At 35.7% G+C, this 19,769-nt stretch overlaps 1 protein-coding gene across 3 annotated transcripts in view; it reads right to left on the reverse strand.

Annotated features, from left to right (window-relative positions):
* The window catches only part of HERC4 (HECT and RLD domain containing E3 ubiquitin protein ligase 4), a 150,474-nt gene that overhangs the window by 82,813 nt on the left and 47,892 nt on the right, over positions 1–19,769 (reverse strand). For all 3 annotated transcript variants that reach the window (XM_012451401.2, XM_012451400.3, XM_064374175.1), the window contains 4 exons: positions 19,271–19,492; positions 18,100–18,191; positions 11,243–11,373; positions 13–173 (listed from right to left, as the gene is read on the reverse strand). In XM_012451401.2, the coding sequence (XP_012306824.2) occupies positions 13–173; positions 11,243–11,373; positions 18,100–18,191; positions 19,271–19,492 (606 nt within the window). The remainder of the gene's footprint in view (positions 1–12; positions 174–11,242; positions 11,374–18,099; positions 18,192–19,270; positions 19,493–19,769) is intronic.

Consider the following 19,769-nt stretch of genomic DNA (forward strand, 5'->3'; position numbering starts at 1 on the left):
AATAGAACTTACCAATATCTGGTAGACATTGCCCATTATAAGGGTACCAGTTTCCTTTTACAGTGAAGGGACTTTTCCTGTTGCTTGTTGAACCGGTTCCCAGCTGCCCATTACCACCAAGCCCAAAAGAGTAAATTCGTCCTGATGAAGGAACAAAAGCAGAAGTGTGCTGCCTAGAGTAAAATGATAGAAAACCTCAGACTTAATGTTATCTTCCAACAATTTACAATGACCAAAGCAGAGAAAATATCAAAGAGGTAATTTTTCTTTTCAAAAAAAAATTAATAAATTTAGTACTTCTAAAGCTTCTGTACAAAATATTCATTAGCAGCTTTAATATATAGAATGAATTCTGTATCACACAGGCAGGCTACACAAGCATGGTAAAGAAAATTTCCACTAATGTTTAAATTTTAAAAGGCCCAGGTCTATATGGAAATCCCTTACAATAAATGGTTCAGCTCCAGAGTAGCATCTAATTATCTTGTCCAAGGAAGTCCCCACTATTTCCCTTGTCAAGTTCTAGTCCAGAGCTATGGTCTATGAAAGTCCTCCATTTGGGCATCACCCAGAAATTTTAGGCTAAGAAATGGGAAGTAATCTAGTACCAATCAGAAGGTTGTTACATATACCTATGCATGACAGAAACAATGTTTCCTTTCTTCTGAGGAAAGTGATCTCTTTATGTAATCATCAAAACTCCTCTGGAGGTACTATAGTAAAAGCAAACCTAAGAAACCACAGAACTGAAGCTAAGGATGACCTACCAATCCACTCTCAGTAAACCTATCCAACTCCTCAGAAAAAGTCTCCTTATGTAAGCAGGGCAATATTTCATTGTATACCCTTTCCATGAAACAGTTTTATTGAGAGGACATGGTACCTCCAGGTCTCGCCCTTGCTTCTGTCGGGTCTTAGATCTTATCTCCTGCCTCTTTGCAAATTTGTAGAATATTGTTTTAAAGTGGCTGAAATTATCCCTCTCCCCATACTCACATCCTATGCAGTATGACTGTTGCAATTGTTCCCACCAAGATTGGAAATCTCTTTCTCTACGTCTTAAATCCAAGTCCTAATCTATAGCTTGCTTTGGCCAGCAGAAACGAGTGTCTCAGTTCTGAGCCTATGTCTCACAAGTGGCTTTATACACTCTTTCCCTAACTATCTTTAGGAATCCTGCTCTATTGTCATTAAGAGTAAACCAAGGTTAGCAGCTAAAGGATGATCTACAATCTGGAACAGAGACAAACTGTCCTAGCTGAGGCCATCCTAGACTCCCAGCTCCTAGCCAGATCATCAACTGATCATCTGAGCCAGTTAAGATGACAGCAGCCCAGCTAAGCTCGGCTGAAATTACTGAAGCAAAGAATTATCAGCTAAATAACTATTTTAGGCCACTAGGTTTTGGAGTGTTTTGTTTAGCGATATAAGCTAATCAATATGTTACCCAGATTGGAAATTCTTTTAGAGTGACTCCAAAGTCAATTCAAACAGCTTTGGTTTTTAAAATTTCAAATTTCTTTCAAATTTCAAATTTCTTTGTTTTCTCTTTATATCCTCACAAACTCACATATGCTATTTTAAAGGTGTTTTTAAGCTTCAAAAGAGTTTTCAAGTTAGCTAGTCTGACAGATTACTAGCCTCTCTCAGGAAGCAGCCATCTCAAAGGAATATATTGATAGTTTGAAAATTACTGCAATACAATTTTATTAAAACTCCTCCTCACGTTGGCCTAATAAAGTGCTGGTTCTCAACCTTGGCTGCATATTTGAATCATCTGGGGGTGAACCTAGGTAAAAATACACATTTTCGGCCAGGCATGGTGGCTCATGCCTGTAATCTCAGCACTTTGGGAGACCGAGGCAGGTGGATCACTTAATGTCAGGTGTTTGAGAGCAGCTTGGCCAACATGGCAAAACCCTGTCTCTACTGAAAATACAAAAATTAGCTGGGCATGGTGGCATGCGCCTGTAGTCCCAGCTACTTGGGAGGCTGAAGCAGAGGCAGAGGTTAAAGTGAGCCAAGATTGTGCACTCCAGCCTGGGCAACAGAGTGAGACTCAGTCTCAACACCAACAACGTGTGTGTGTGTGTATGTTTACAGTGTAAAGTCAGGGTTCAGAGCCACTGAATGAACAGAACTATCTTAAGCTCTAGATTTAACATAAGAGCTCGAAAGCATTTTATTATACTGCTAGAATGTGAACCTTTTTCTTTTGGATCATCTACTGATGGACTGACATTTTGGTACTCTTGACTGCTTCGTTCAGGAGGTTTTTGACAATTACTGAATAACAAAATAATACGTATTTCTTATAGTACTCACCACCTGGAAGTCAAACTGATCAAAATACCAGATACCTACTTACATTTCCTATTTAGGTTAAGTCCTTAGATCTCACTCAATATGTTGAAATTTCACCCCAGATCCAGCAGTTACATGAATAAAATTGCTGAAAAGAACTGGTTTACAGAGCTAAGAATAACTATTCAAATCATGTATTACAGAGGTAAGAATAACTATTCAAATCATGTACATTTTGGCTGTTAAGAATTACAAAAGTGGATAACATTAAATCATTTGTGATATTTCACAAAGGACTAATAAAATATGTCACCTAAAAAAGTGATGTGAATTCACTATCGTGTTATATTAAGCATACACATTCCCATCATAGCCTAATGGTGGTTGGACTGTATATTATAGTTCCCATACCTTAACTTTAGGTTTGGTCATATAGTTTGCTTTTGGTCAACGAGATCTCAGTGAATGTGATGCAAGCAGAAGGCTTGAAATGTGATGTACAGTTGAGTTTGCCTTCTTGTGCATTTGTCTCCGTCAGAAGAACACCCAGACGCAGCCCACTGCTCATCTGGTATAGTCCCAAGAATGAGACATGTAACAAAGCCAACCCAGCTGAAACACAGTCTAAGCAAACTCACCCCAGTGAAGAGGCAGACTGAAACAGAACTGCCCCAGTCAATCTGTAGCCCAAATAAAGCTGCTTGAGATAGCCTAAGGACCGAGGACGAACCACTTTACTGAACCACAGAGTAAGAAATAAACATTTACCATTGTATGTCACTGCCGGGCGTAGTGGCTCATGCCTGTAATCCCAGCACTTTGGGAGGCTGAGGCGAACAGATCATGAGGTCAGGAGTTCAAAACAGCCTGGCCAACACAGTGAAACCACGTCTCTACTAAAAATACTATTATATATCACTGACATGTTTGTGCACAAGAGACCAATACAGACATTATAAATTTTAATTTATTGATTGATTGATTGAACCAGAGTTTTTGCTCTGTTACCCAGACTGGAGTGCAGTGGCGCAATCTTAGCTCACTGCAACCTCTGCCTCCTGTGATCAAGCAATTCTCCTGCCTCATCAGTCTCCCCACTAGCTGGGATTACAAGTGCATATCACCACCCTGGCTAATTTTTGTATTTTTAGTAGAGGTGTTTTTTTTTTCACCATGTTGGCCAGGCTGGTCGTGAACCCCTAACCTCAAGTGATCTGCCCACCTCGGTCCCCCAGAGTGCTGAGATTACAGGTGTGAGTCACTGTGCCTGGTCTATATCAATATGTTTAAAATTAGGCAAAATGAAAAAATTCTTAGAAAAAAATTAACATTCATATAACTGACTCAAGAAATAATAAAAGCTACCTCATAGCCACTAAAGAAATTGAAGAATGTTTTTTAAATTCCAAAAAAGAAAATGCCAGGCACAAATGGCTTTAATGACAAGTTCTACCAACATTTCAAGCTGTTCTATTTCCAAAAATTAGAAAACAAGGGTACATTCCTCAATGTTATTTTATTAGACTAGAAAACCTTCATAATAAAGCCTTGTGAAAAGAATAAAAAAATTATAGCTCAAGCTCACTGATAAACAGAAATATACATAAACAGAATATTCACAAATCAAATCCAGCACTAAATAAAAATAATACTTGACCAAACTGAAGTTATTCCAGAAAACCAAAGCAGTTGTTAACTAGAAAAAAAAGAAAATCCATCAATATGCCACATTAACAGATTAAAGGAAAAAAATCGTAAATCATTTCAATAGATACATTAGATACAATAGCAAAAGCAACATTAACAACTTAACTTCAACAGATACAATAGAAAAAACATTAACAACTTAACATCCGTTCACAATAAAAAACTAGGAATAAAAGGGAAATTACTTAGTCTGATAGAGGTTATCCACAAAAATCTTAACAGCAAACATGATAATTAATTGTGAAATAGTCAAAGTTTTCCCACAGAAAGGAAACATAATAATATTACAGCAAACATCATAATAGTTTGCTGTAATATTAATAAAACCTAACCAGCACATTAAAACAATTATATAAACACTTTAAGTATAAATAATAGAAATAATGAAACAAAACTGCATTGACTCACAGATGATATGATTATGTACATGAGTAAGTTATTCATAAGAGTTTAACAGCTGGGTGTGGTGGCTCACAAGATCAGGAGTTCAAGACCAGCTTGGCCAAGATGGTGAAACCCCATCTCCACTAAAAATAAAGTACAAATATTAGTTGGGCGTGGTGGCACATGCCTGTAATCTCAGCCTTGGGAGGTTGAGGCAGGAGAATCACTTGAACCTGGGAAGTGGAGGCTACAGTGAGCCAAGATCACACCATTGCACTCCAGCCTTGGCAACAAAAGCAAAACTCCATCTCAAAAAAAAAAAAAACAAAAAAAACCCAGCAAAGTGGCTGTATTTAAAATCAATATGTAAATATCAATTATTTCTACATGCCAGTGATTCCTTAGAAAGTAGAAATAAAAACACAGTACCATTAAATAAGCACCGAGAAATGGAACTACAAAGAGATATACAAGACCTCTATGATGAAAATTTTAAAACATTTTATTATTAAGACATTAAATAAATATGGAAGTTGATTAGAAAAGTAAATATTATAAAGATAATGACTTTTCCCAAAATTAACCTAGAGAGATTCAATGCACTACCTATCAAAATCCACAAGCCTTTTTTTTTTTTTTTGAGAGAACTTGATAGACCAATGCTAAAATTTATATGAAAGTAATAAAGGTTATCATCAGCCAAAGCATTCTTAATGAACAAGAATAACAAGGAGTCACTTTAACCCAAATAGAAGAAGTTATTATTATGGTGTCTAGATAGTGTTTAAGTGGCACAGGGGTAGGCATATAGATTGAAAAATTAGAGATCACAGAAAGAGATCCATGTACACATAACAATTTATAGCAACAGTGACACCATACAGTAGGAGGGTGAAGGATTTTCAAAAATACAGCTGGACAGGGGAATTCTTGGAAAATGGTGGAATAAGAAGCACCAAGAATCTTTTTGCCCACCTAGACAACAATTACACTGACAGAATCTGTCTGACAGAACCATTTTGCAACTCTGGAGTCTATGCAAAGGTCTGTTATTTCCAGGAAAGAGCTGGATGACAAATTCTGGTTAATTTCAATTTCAATTCATAGCATGGTAGCAGTTACCCATTCCTTACTCCTGTGTAAGGCAGTCATAAACAGGTTCCACGAGCAGCTTGCATGCAACTTATAGGCGCCAGTGTGGGCAATAAGGACTTTGTTCCTTTTAGGAACTGATGTTCTGATCACTGATTGGTGCTTCTGATTACCAGGTGCAGAAAGGCAGGCAAAGACTGTTGCACACTCTCCCACTCTGGCTAAAGAGACTTCCAAAGAATTCAAAGGGCTGATGTCTTTATCTTTCTTTCTTCCACCCTCGTTCCACCCCTACCTTTCATTTTTTTCTTTTTTCCTTTGGGGAGCCAGACATTTAAGATCTAGAAAATTAAAAAACAACCACATTTATGGCTGAATTCAGGAAGTCACTGTGCATTAGCAGGGAAAGGTACAGGCTAAGAAAACATCTGCAAAGACCTCATTTTTATACCTCAGGGTAACTCCTGACACAGAGACAACCTACAGTAATCAAAAACCAAAAATCAGCAAACTCTGGTGAAGGGGGAGAATCTGATTTCCAGTTATCACATTATTAGAGTTTAACATCCAGTTTTCAAAAAAACATCGCAAGGCATACAAAGTACCAGGAAAGTATAACCCACTCAAAGAAAATATAAACAGAAACTACCCCTGAAAAGGAGCTCAAAATCAGCCTGGTCAACATAGTGAAACCCCGTCTCTATTTTAAAAATATGAAAATTAGCCAGGCATGGTGGCACGCGCCTGTTGTTCCAGCTACTTGGGAGGCTGAGGCAGGAGAATCGCTTGAATCTGGGAGGTGGAGGTTGCAGTGTGCCAAGATTGCACCACTGCACTCCAGCCTGGGTGACAGAGTGAGACTCCATCTCAAAAAAAAAAAAAAGAAACTACCCCTGAGAAATGTCAAATGACAGACCTAAAATCTGCCTTCAAGTATCTGTAGACCTAAAAGACAAAGACTAAATCAAATATCCTAAAGATGTTCAAAGAACTAGAGTAAGATGTGTGAAAAGAAAAAAAAAAAAGTATGAACAAAATGGAAATATCAATCAAAAAGAAAAACTAAGAAAAATTTCCAGAGTTGGAAAGTACAATACCTGAAATAAAAAATATACTACAGAGATTCAAAGGCAGATTTCAGCAAACAGAAAAAAAAAAAAAATCAGCAAACAAAAAAGATAGGACAGTGGAAATTACTGAGTCTCTGGAACAGAAAGAAATATTTTTAAAAGTAGAGAGAGCCTAAGGGAACCATAGTACGGCATTAAACCAACCAACATAAGCACTGTGGAATTCTCAGAAGACTACAGCAAGGGAAAGAGAAATTGTTTGAAGAAGTAATAGCCAAAAACTTCCCAAATTTGGCAAAAGACATGAATCTAAACATCCATAGCGCCCATGAACTCTATGCAGGATAAACTCAGAGATCAACAAAGAGACACAGTTCAATCAAAATGCTGAAAGACAAAGAATCTTGAAAGCAGCAAGAGAGAAGCTGTTTGTCATATATGAAGGATTCTCAATAAAATAATTATAAACTGAATTCAGCAGCACACTAAAAGGGTTATACACCACCACAACAACCAAGTGGGAGTTATTCCTGGAAGGCAAAGATGGTTCAACATATGAAAATTAATATATGTAATCAATGTAATGTATCAAATTAACAGACTGAAGAAGAAAAAACACACATACAATCATCTGAATTGATGCAGAAAAATAACTTGACAAAATTCAACACCCTTTGATAATTAAAAAAAAAAACACCCTAAAGATTCCACACAAAAATTGTTAAAACTGATAAACAAACTTGGCAAAGCCGGAGGATACAAAATCTACACAACAAAAATAAGCTGAGTTTCTATACATTAACAATGAACAATTTGGAAGAAAATAAAATTTGATTTATAATCTATCAAAAATAATAAAATACTTAGGAATTAACAAGAAGGCAAAAGATTTGCATAATAAAACTACAAATACTGCTGAAAGAAATTAAATGAGAAATAAATGGAAAGACACTCATGGTCATGGACTGGAAGACAATATTGTTAAGATGTCAATGCTACCCAAAAGAGTGTACAGACTCAACATAATCCCTATCAAAATCCCAACAATGTTTTTTGCAGAAATAGAAAAACACATCCTAAAATCCATGTGAAATCAAGGGACCCCGAATATCTAATATGATCTTGAAAAAGATCTTGAATAAGTTGGTGGACTCTCACTTCCTGATTTCAAAACCTACCTCAAAAGCTACAATCATCAATGTAGTACTGGCATAAAGACAAGATATACAGACCAATGCAACAGAATAGACAGCCCAGAAATAAACCCTAGTACGTATGTTGAGATGACTTTCAACAAGTGAGCCAAGACCATTCAATGGGGAAAGGACAGTCTTTTCAACAAAGAATGCTGGGAAAACTAGATATCCACATGAAAAAGAATAAAAGTGGACTCAGGCCATATATAAAAATTAATTTGGCCTGGCACAGTGGCTCACACCTATAATTCCAGCACTTTGGGAGGCCAAGGCGGGTGGATCACCTCTGGCCAACATGGTGAAACCCCGTCTCTACTAAAAATACAAAAATTAGCCAGGCGTAGTGGTGGGCGCCTGTAGTCCCAGCTACTATGGAGGCTGAGGCAGGAGAATCCCTTGAACCCGGGAGGCAGAGGTTGCAGTGAGCCCACATCGTGCCACTGCACTCCAAGCCTAGGTGACAGAGTGAGACTCCATCTCAAAAAAAAAAAATTTTTTTTAAATTAATTCAAATAGATCAAAGACCTAAATGTAAAAGGCAAAACTATAAAACTCTAAAAAGCAAACAGAAAAATGCTTCATGACATTGGGTTTGGCAATAATTTCTTGGATATAACACCAAAGACATAGCCAACAAATAAAAAATAGACAAACTGGACTCTATAAAAATGTAAAGCTTTGTGAATCAAAAGACACTACCTATAGAATACAACAACCCACAGAATGAAAGAAAATATCTGCAAATATCTGATAAGGGATTAATATCTAGAATATATAGAAAACTCTTAAAACTCAACAACAAAACAGCCAGATTCAAAAAAGAGAAAAATACTTTAATTGACATTTCCCCCAAGGATGTACAAATGGTCAATTAATATATAAAACGATGCTCAGCTCATTAGGAAAATGCAAATCAAAACCACAGGAGATGCCATGTTACAGCTACTAAAATAGGTATTATTTAAAAAAAAGAAAGAAAGAAAAAGGCAAAATGAGAAAATAACAGTGTTGGTGAGGATATAGAGACACTGAAACCCTGTACACTATTGGTGGAAATACAAAACAGGGCAGCTACTATGAAAAACAGTGTGGCAGTTCCTACAAAAATTAAAAATAGGATTACCACATGAACCACTAATTCCACTTCTGAGTATATGCCCAGAAGAACTGAAAGTGGGGTCCTGAAGGGATGTTTTTATATTCATGTTCATAGCAACAATATTCACAATAAGCTAAAACACAAAAGTAACCCCAGTGTCCATCAAAAGATGAATGCATAAGAAAAATGTAGTATATATACACAATGGAATACTATTCAGCCTTTTAAAGGAAGGAAATTCTGACACATGTAGAAAGAAATTCTACAACATGAATCTTGATGACACTATGCTGAATGAAATAAGTCAGTCACCAAACGACAAATACTTTAAGGTTGTGCCTATATGAGATACCTAGAGTACTTAAATTCATAGAGACAGGAAGTAGAATGGTGGTTGCCACAGGAAGGCATGGAGGAGAATAGGGAGTTATTGTTTAATGGGTATAGAGCTTCAATTCTGCAAGATAAAAAGAATTCTAGAGATGAATGATGATGATGGTTTCACAACAATATAAATGTACTTAACACCATGGACTGTATACTTAAAAATAGTTAAGATGGTAAATTTTGTTGTATGTATTTCCCACAAAAAACTTTTAATTGTGCTAGGGTAATTGACTATTTGTTTTTAAAAAGTTGATTCCTTACTTGAATATTATACTGTCCTCCACAAAATAAATCAACTTGAGATAGCTTACAGACCTCCATGTAAAAGGCAAAACTATGTTTCTGAAGAGAATAGAGATGATTACTTTTATGCTTTCAGGTAGAAAAATATTTCTTAGGAAATAAATGGCACTATTAAGTAAAATATTAATAAATTCATTTTTATTAATATCTAAAACTTCTGTTCATAAAAAGAATGAAAATAACAAGATAAGATAAAACATGGAAAGACATCTGTAAAACATATGCCCAATAAAGAACTTTTATCCCTGTACTGAGAAACATTATGAACTTGTATCTACAATATATAAATAACTACTATGAATCAATTTTTTATATCCTGAAGAAATGTAAATGACCAATAAACATATGGAAAAGGTCCTCAAGTAAGTCATGGAAATGTATATTCAAATTATGAAGTAACAATAAATATCCAAGAAATTAGCAAAAAGTCTGACAATACTAACTGGTGACAAGAATACAGGGCATCAGAAATTCTCACACATTGCTAATGCGAATATAAACTGGAAAAACCACATGGGAAGTATGGTTTAACCTATAAAATTCAAATTAAGTGTCCTCTATAACCCAGCAATTCCATTCTGGGTGAATACGAAGGCTTACATATACCATATAATAAAAGTGCAAAACAACATTATTCATAATTGCCAAAATCTGGCAACATGGCAAATGTCTATCAGCGATAGAACAAGTATATTATCTATGCATAAAATTGACTAAAAAACATTAATGGGCCTAATGATGGAGAACCATAACTACATAAAAATTATAGAAGCATGATGTTAAGAGGAAAAAGGAATCACCAAAGAATACTCACTGTGTGATTACATGTATTTGAAGCTAATAGTTGGTAAAACTAAACTATTGTATAGATATGCATAGAAGGTAGAAAAACATTAAGGTGATCAAAATTAAATTAAGTGGTCAAGAAAGGTACATTTTGCTACTTGGGAGTCTGATCAATTTAATTCTCCCAAAGATGAAGCTCAACCCAAAGACTCTTCTTATTTATTTCCAAGAACTAAAAATCAACAGATAAAGCTCAAGGTCAAAGACTCTTCTGTTTACTCCTAAGAATTCAGAATAAGGAAAATCAGGAGATAATTGGTTTAATTATACCAATGAAACATTCGTCACATTAATTCTGTCTTAATTAATTGGTCAATCTCTTCACCCTTTAAGGAAAAAAGGTAAGCCTGGGCAACATAGTGAGATCTTGTTGCTACTAAAAATTTAAAAAATAAAATTAGCTGGCATGGTGGTGCATGCTTGTAGTCCCAGCTACTCAAAAGGCTGAGGCAAAGAGGATCACTTGAGCCCAGGAGGTTAAGGCTACAATAAGCCATAATTGTGTCACTGCACTCCAGCCTGCCTGACAGCAAGGAAAGACTATCATCAAAAAAAAAAAAAAAAGTGGAAAAGAGAAAGAAAGAAGCCTTTTGAGTGTTATATCAAATATAATAAATATAATATTACATATACATTATTACATCTTGCCTCAGCTAAATCTGTTCAAGTAAAGATAAATAAAATAACAGTTAAAAAAAGATGTTTTTCCTGTTACTATGATTCCTCAGTGGCAAAATCAGTATTTGGAGGGGAAGGTGTTTCCTCAGATTATTAGGATCCCTAAAACAATTCAATAAGCAATCCCTGAATAACTGCAGTTAGAGACCAAAATATTCTTTTATATAACAGCTTACCGTCCACAAGCAATCTGAGTGACAATGCTTCCCATAAGTTCAAAAACTTTCCTTGGGTTTATTTCGTGACTGGTAGAATTATGGCCCAACTGACCATACCCTCCAGCTCCAAAAGTAAACACTCCACCTTCCTAAAAAAAAAAAGAAACAAAACCCCTTACCATTAAAAGGCATTATAAAAGAAAATAAAAGGAAAATAAGTTAAAGTCCAAATCTTTAATATAAACTCAGTTTTTTTATCTTCTACAAACTGTCTTCACAATTTAACAGAGAGATGGCAGCTGGCTCTATCAAAGTAAAATGTCATAAAACTATGAGAATTCCAGGTAATGATGTTTTCACCATTAGAAAATATTTAAAGTAGTCACTAGAGATACAAATAATTATTTGCATTGCCTTTCACTATCATTATACTGTCTTGCTGAATTCCAAGTACATATATAAGATTTCACAAAACCTAAAAATGGTATCATCTTCACTTTTCAAGGTAGTTACTGCCTTATGTAAATAATCTGCAAAAAGAGTACATGTAACCAGAAGGCACAAATATAACAATTTTTATTTACTTATTTATTTATTCAGACAGGGTCTCGCTCAATCACCCAGGCTTCAGTATAGTGGTATGATCACGACTCACTGCAGCCTCAACCTCCTGGGCTCAAGTGATCCTCTCACCTCAGCCTCCTAAGTAGCTGGGACTGCAGGCATGCACCACCATGTCTGGCTAATTTTTTACTTTTTTGTACAGATGGCATCTTCCTGTGTTGTCCAGGTTGGTCTCAAACTCCTGGGCTCAATTAGTCCTCTTGCCTCTGCCTCCTGAAGTGCTGGGATTACAGGCATGAGCCACTGTGCGTGGCCTTATAGCAATTTTTAGCATGCAGTTACAATGATATAGAGATGTCTTTAAAAAAACCTCTTCTTATAAAAATAACTTAGGTGGGTAGATCACTTGAGGTCAGGAGTTCAAGACCAGCCTGGCCAACGTGGCGAAACCCCGTATCTACTAAAAATACAAAAATTAGGTGTGGTGGCAGGTGCCTGTAGTCCCAGCTACTTGGGAGGCGGATGCAGGATAATCACTTAAACCCAGGAGGCACAGGTTGCCATAAGCCAAGATCATGCCACTGCAATCCAGCCTAGGTGACAGAGTGAGACTCTGTCTCAAAACAAACAAACAAAACATGTAACATATAACTAAATTAGAAGTTCTGCATTAGAAAAAATCTATGATGACAACACAATCACAATTAGTATTTTTCAGTTCAGCTGCTTTTCTTCATAGTTACAGCTATATATGCAACTTTATATTCTGCTTTTATCATTTAATAGCATCATTACATACTGTTACATGAGAACATTCATTTTTCTTTTTTTAATCATAGAAAATGTCAAGCAAATATACAAAAGTAAAGAGAAAACATAGTAAATCACCATAAAACCATCACTAAGTTTCAATAACTGGCAAAAGGTTGGTTAGTTTGTTTCATTGGTGTCTCCCTTTCCCTTTTGGGATATTTTAAAACAAAACAAAAAGCACTTGAGTACTTTAAAGCAAATTGTGGTCATCAAATCATTTCACCCACAAATGTGTATCTTCAACAGCATATATCTCTAACAGATAAAAGTATATAACCACAATACTATTATCACATTCACAAAATCAATACTAATTTCTTAATATCATCTGATAACCAGGCATGTTTAAATGTACCTGATTATTTTATTGTATCATTTCACAAAGCATATGTCTGCTTTGTTAGTAAAGTTAAAAATAAGTTAAGTCGGGTCTGGCACGATGGCTCATGCCCATAATCCCAGCACTTTGGGAAGCCAAGGCAGACAGATTATTTGAGGTCAGGAGTTTGAGACCAGCCTGGCCAACATGCTGAGACTCTGTCTCTACTAAAAATACAAGCGTACTCAAGCCTGTAATCCCAGCACTTTGGGAGGCCGAGGCGGGTGGATCACGAGGTCAAGAGATCAAGACCATCCTGGTCAACATGGTGAAACCCCGTCTCTACTAATACAAAAAACTAGCTGGGCATGGTGGCGCGTGCCTGTAATCCCAGCTACTCAGGAGGCTGAGGCAGGAGAATTGCCTGAACCCAGGAGGCGGAGGTTGCAGCGAGCCGAGATCGCGCCATTGCACTCCAGCATGGGTAACGAGCGAAACTCCGTCTCAAAAAAAAAAAAAAAAAAAAAAAAAAAAAAAATACAAGCGTAGTGGTGTGTGCCTGTAATCCCAGCTATTCAGGAGGCTGAGGCAGGAGAATCGCTTGAACCCGGGAGACAGAGGCCTGCAGTGAGCTAAGATCACACCACTGCACTCCAGCCTGGGCAACACAGTGAGACTCTGTCTCAAAAAATAACAATAAAATAAAATATAACAAATAAAAATAAATAAGTCAAAGTGTGTCAGCCTGATACATCCCCATTAGGCTCAATGTCCTTTGCCTAGATCCATTATGTATCAGGGAGTGTAAAATGGAGATTTTTCTAGTTTATTATTTTTCCTAGAGTTATGAGCTAGAATTCTTCTCTAAAGAACTTATTAACTATTAAGTTACCCTAAAATACAATTTGCAAATGAAAGGCTGAAAACTTGATTCTTTCCCATTATTGACCAATGAAAAAAAATGAGTGCTGTCCTAGCAACCTCCAAAGGTAAGCAATAAGTTTTGCTTATATTGATTTGGGGGAAGAGAATATCATCACAAACTCATGGATTTTTTATAGATCTGATGTTTTCCATTTTTTGCAATCATTATTTCTTCTCGATATCCAGTGAAAGCTCCTTCAAGTTGTCCTTCTGACACGACAGTAGTAATTTTTGCTTTTTTATACCACAAAGTGCCCAAAGGTGTTCTTATAAATATTTTTTGCCCCAGACATGAGATCAGACTCTTCTCTAAGAAGTCCTAGTTCCTTTTAATAAAGAATCTACAACAATCAAGTCATTACCATTGTGTCCAGATTGCACATGGTTCATTACTTCTAGGACCTTTCAGTGGTTATAGCAAAACAAAAACAAAAACAAAACAACAAAAACATATTCTTAGAGAAAAACAAATGAAGAGTTCATACTAATACTTGTGATTCAAAGTAAAGATCACAAGGTTTTAACTTAATTCCTATAGTTTTATGCCTATCTCTTTTCTCTTAAGCTGAAAATCATAGTTTCTAATACAGTAAAATAACTACTTGTTTGCTTTCTCCTATTTATATGTAATATATTGGAAAAAAGACCATAGCAAATTTACTTCTAACAATAAGACTACAAAATGCACACTTGTAACCCCAGCATTTTGGGAGGCTGAGGTAGGAGGCTCATTTGAAACCAGGAGTTCGAGACCAGTCTGGGCAACAAAGCGAGACACCATCTCTACAAAAATTAAAAAGATTAGCCAGGCACAGTGGCACATGCCTGTAGTTCCAGCTACTCAGGAAGCTGAAGTGGGAGAACTGCTTGAGCCCAAGAATTTGGTCATAGCTGCAGTGCACTATGACTGTACCACTGCGCTCCAACCTGAGCAACAGAGTGAGGCCTCCATCTCAGAAAGAAAAAAACAAAAATTACAGAATGCAATTTAAGGGATGTGTGCAGTGGCTCTTGCCTGTAATTCTAGCATTTTGGGAGGCTGAGGCAGGTAGATTGCTTGAGGTCAGGAGTTCGACACCAGCCTGGCCAACATGGTGAAACCCCATCTCTACTAAAAATACAAAAAAATTAGCTGGGGGTATAGTCCCAACTAATCAGGAGGTTGAGGCAGGAGAATTGCTTGAACCCAAGAGATGGAGGTTGCCGTGGTCTATTGTACTCCAGCCTGGGCGACAGAGCAAGACTCCGTCTCAAATAAAAAAAAAAGAAAGAAAAAAAGAATGCAGTTTAAGATTTCTTTGTGGATTCAGTTTATCCTTAGTGTATTTCTCCCTAGTGATGTACTGCAAAATGCTGTAATTTAAAATTACCTAAAATAATTCTTTCTGGTGTAATTGTGCCACTAACTTGTTAGTTTTCAATTTAAGGACTAATATTTACATAACTTACATATATATATGATTTTACTTTTTTTTTCAGAGATGGAGTCTCGCTCTATTGCCCAGGCTGGAGTACAGTGGTGCGATTACAGCTCACTGCAAACTCTGCCTCCAGGGTTCAAACGATTCTCTTGCCTCAGCCTCCCAAGTAGCTAGGATTACAGGCACCTGCCACCACACCTGACTAATTTTTTGTATTTTTAGTAGAGACCGGGTTTCATCATGTGGGCCAGGCTGGTCTTGAACGCCTGACTTGTGATTTGCCCGCCTTGGCCCCTCCCAAAGTGCTGGGATTACAGGCGTGAGCCACCACACCCAGTCATGATTTTCCTTCTCAATTACATGTAATAGTTTCTAGAGTCCAAAGTCAAAAACTGTAAGGCAAGGCACATTTGTTCTAGCCATTAATTTTAAATTTATTGTATTTTTAAAAACATATAGCCAGACATGGTGGCTCACACCTGTAATCCCAGCACTTTGGGAGGCCAAGGCGGGCGGATCACTTGAGGTCAGGAGTTCAAGACCAGCCTGGCCAACATGGTGAAACCCTGTCTCTACAAAAAATAGCTGGGTGTGATGGTGCACGCCTATAATCCCAGCTACTTGGGAGGCTGAGGCCTGAGAATCGCTTGGAACTGGGAGGCAGGTTGGAACCTTGGAACAGGTTGCAGTGAGCCAAGATTGCACCAGTGCACTCCAGCCTGGATGACAGAGTGAGACCATCTCCAAAACAAACAAACAAGGTATATGATATATGTTCATATTTCGTTCCCTTTCTTACAAAAAGACAGTTGTTCCGTATACCTTGCTCTTTTCACTCAGCAATATATCCTAGAAATCATTCCACAACATAAAATAGAAATCTTCCTCCTCCTGTTTTACACTTCACTGTACTTCATTACAGTGATGTACCACAATTTATTTAACTCATGGACATTTGGATTTCTTCTAGTCTTTTGCTATTAAAATGCCACAATAAATGGTCTTGTGCATTCATAATTTCACATCTTTGGGGTAGTCTCCTAAAAGTGGGACTACTAAATCAATGTATATTTGTATGTGATTTACATAATACATTTGCAAAGAACTTATAAAAAATATGACATCTTCATGGAAGTATCCTCATATCTATAAACATGGCATGTCTTTCCATTTATTCTGTTTTTAAACGTTGATTTTAAAATCTTTCCTAATGCAATTTTCCTAGTGTAGGTTTTGTACAGAAAACTGCTTCATAAAGCAATCTTAATCTATTTACTATTTCCAAGAAATTCTTCTAGAAAAGCAAGACATATGGATATGGAACATGTAACTTAAATCAAGGGAAAATAAAATATTTTACTTTGGGGATATTTACAACTATGTAATTTTGTTAAAAATAATGTACACCCAAACTTCCAATGAACAAATATCACTAGCTACTGTCTTCTGAGAGAGGAATACACAAGATTAATAGAATTAGCATTTCTTAAAACTAAATAGACATAAAAAGTTACTTATCTTAGAACATTACGATGAATGATTATCTGAAAGGCTGAATTTGAAAAGCAGTAACATTGTTAGTCTTTCTGCCATAAAATTAGTTTTGGAATGATACCACACACAAATATTTTTTATATTTTGATAAAAAATATTTTTGCTATTATTTTTACATAGCCTTCTTTCTTCCAAATACCAATAACAAAACATGATGAGTAAAATTTAAAACTTGCCAACAGGAATAAATAAGAATTCAGTGATTACATTTGTATTGTGAATGCCAAAATCAATAAAATATGGTATTAGGTTGGTGCAAAAGTAATTGCAGTTTTTACCATTAATGGCAAAAAAAATGAAATTACTTTTGCACCAACCTAATAATAAGATTGGCAGGTAGAATAATCCTTCCTTACTAAAAGGCAAGTAATACAAAATACTTTAACTTTCATAATTAATCATTATATTTTTTAAAGTGCTTTGAGTTCACTATATTTGACAATGACGAAGAATTCTTGCCCTGCTAAAATTCCCAAGTAAAAATAAGAGTGTGGCATTTTCAAGCCTGATTAGAAGTTAATTTTTTTTTTTTCAAGCAAGGTCTCACTCTGTCTCCCAGTGGTGTCATCTCGGCTCACTGCAAACTCCGCCTCCCAGGTTCAAGCGATGCTCCTGCCTCAGCCTCCCAAGTAGCTGGGATTATAGGTGCCTGCCACCACATACCCAGCTAACTTCAATTCTCTGGTAAAGGTTAGTTGAATGCTTTCATTTTCATCTAACTTCTAGTCACTAGAGAACTAAACAGTACTGATACTCAATTGGCACATACCCAAGACAATGAGAGATCAGAGTTAAAGCCATTGATAAGACTGTGATGAAAGCTTGCTATAACTGCTTGCACAGTACTTGGCCAATGAATAACAGAGAGATTCAGTCTCCTGTATTGCTTATATGAAATATTCAAAGCCAAAAGGAAACTAAATTCCAATTAGGCTGAGCTACACAATACAAATGGGCTTGATACATATCTAGCATGACAAAACTAATGAACTAAAATGGAATCATTTTATTCAAAGTATGATTTAAGCAGTATGTTATATAAAGCTGAGAAATTCAGCAATATATACTATCACATATAATAGTATATCAGAATTCACATTTTATAACATACAACAGTTGAAAAATAAGGTAAATTATTTTCAAGAATAATCTAATTTTCCCAGATAAATTATGTCTGAAACACCAATAACACTCAAGTTAAAACTTGAGAAAATATGAGAACATTCGTTAATTATGAAAGAACTATGAGTAATAATAAAGAAGTTTTAAAAGTACAATACCTTGGTTAGTGCAGCAGTATGATCTTCTCCACAACAAATATAAACTATTTTCTGAGATCTTAGTGACTTTAGTAAATTAGGAACATACCTATCTGAAAATTCCAAAAAGAGATGTTAGCATTATTTTAAAAATTAAAACTCGTCTAAATGTATATCCTCTACAGCTTCCCAAGCTCAGTAGATAGCTGTAACTAAATAATTTTAACTATATTTCAATGATTTTGTACTATAAGCTTACTAAATCAGACTCCCAGGCCTAGCCACACTATTGTGATAAAAAAGACTTAAAGAGTTAAGTGCTAAATAGTCCATGTGACAATCTGCACAGAACTCAGCAATTAAGGAATTTCAAAATTGTTTAACTGCTTCTAATTTTCCACATATACACATCATTCTTTATATTCACTTCATGAAACTTATACAGACAAGATCCTACTTAAGAGCTTGAAAAAGAAAAACTGTACTTGTGGCTGTTTTGTAGCAGAAAAGATAATGATATCCTAATAGGACATATTTTTCTTATGCAAAACAAGGTATTAATTATTTCTGAAAGTATTGTTTGCTTACCATTACTAGTTCTTACTGGATCAACAACTCACTTTTGTCCATTTCAGTCATTACAATTATATCGAACTATAAGAAATTAGCTTTTGTAAATCAAATACTGGCATTCAACTCAATGTAATTATGAAAAATAAGTTCCAAGATCCCAACTTGTTTCAGTTATAATTTTCTTCAACTTCAAAATACATTTATTTGTAAGACTTTCGCATCAATGTTAAAAGTGAAGCCCAACCAAAAATTTAACCCAAATCATTTAAATATTTCCTTGAAAAACTCAAAGATTAACACTTCATGTTACTTCCCCAGAATAATTTTATAGCTTCTTTCCACTAACAGTGGCCAATAAATGGATTGATCAACAATTTGAAGATGAACATCCAATACTGAAGATTTTGTCCAGATATACTTTTTATAGTTTTTTAATGAAAAAAGGGTATTTTTGTCTTCCTGCTGTATTCCCCAAATGAAATTTTTAAATAACATCTCATCCCCACCTCTATACCAGGGAAGTTTGGGATACATTTCTCTCTTACACTAAGAATCACTGATCTATCTCAAAAGATCACCTCTTTTAAAAAGTACATGTAAACTATACATGAGAACCTACCATTTTCATCATTAAGACCTAGCTGACCAAACTTGTTGCGTCCCCATCCAAAGATAGCTCCAGAAAGGGTGAGTACAAAACTATGGGCTCCTCCTGCTGCAACTTGCATGAAAGGGATTCCAAGCAAAGACTTAATCAGCTGTGGTGAGGTTTGCTTTTTACAGTCAGTACCTAAACCCAATTGGCCATATTTATTCTGTCCCCAACAGAAGACTTCACTTGCTGTAAAACAGTAACAGAAAAATTAACCATTTTTCTCACATGCAAAAAATTTAATTTGAAAATCATTTCATTTCAAATTTCATATAAAGAATATTATTTTGGGACATTCTTCATATTATCAAAAGAATATACATATTCTTTTTAGCAATTATGCTTATTTCTTATGTGAAAATATACTACTACCTAGAAGAACATTCAGTATTAGCACACTTTTAACTTTGACTGACTACACAGATGAACAGGTGAGTCACTTAACAAGGAGTAATCTCATTTTCTT

This window comes from Aotus nancymaae, unplaced genomic scaffold (genome assembly GCF_030222135.1).
Source record: "Aotus nancymaae isolate 86718 unplaced genomic scaffold, 86718_ANA_hifiasm-v0.15.2.pri h1tg000010l, whole genome shotgun sequence".
NCBI lineage: Eukaryota > Metazoa > Chordata > Mammalia > Primates > Aotidae > Aotus > Aotus nancymaae.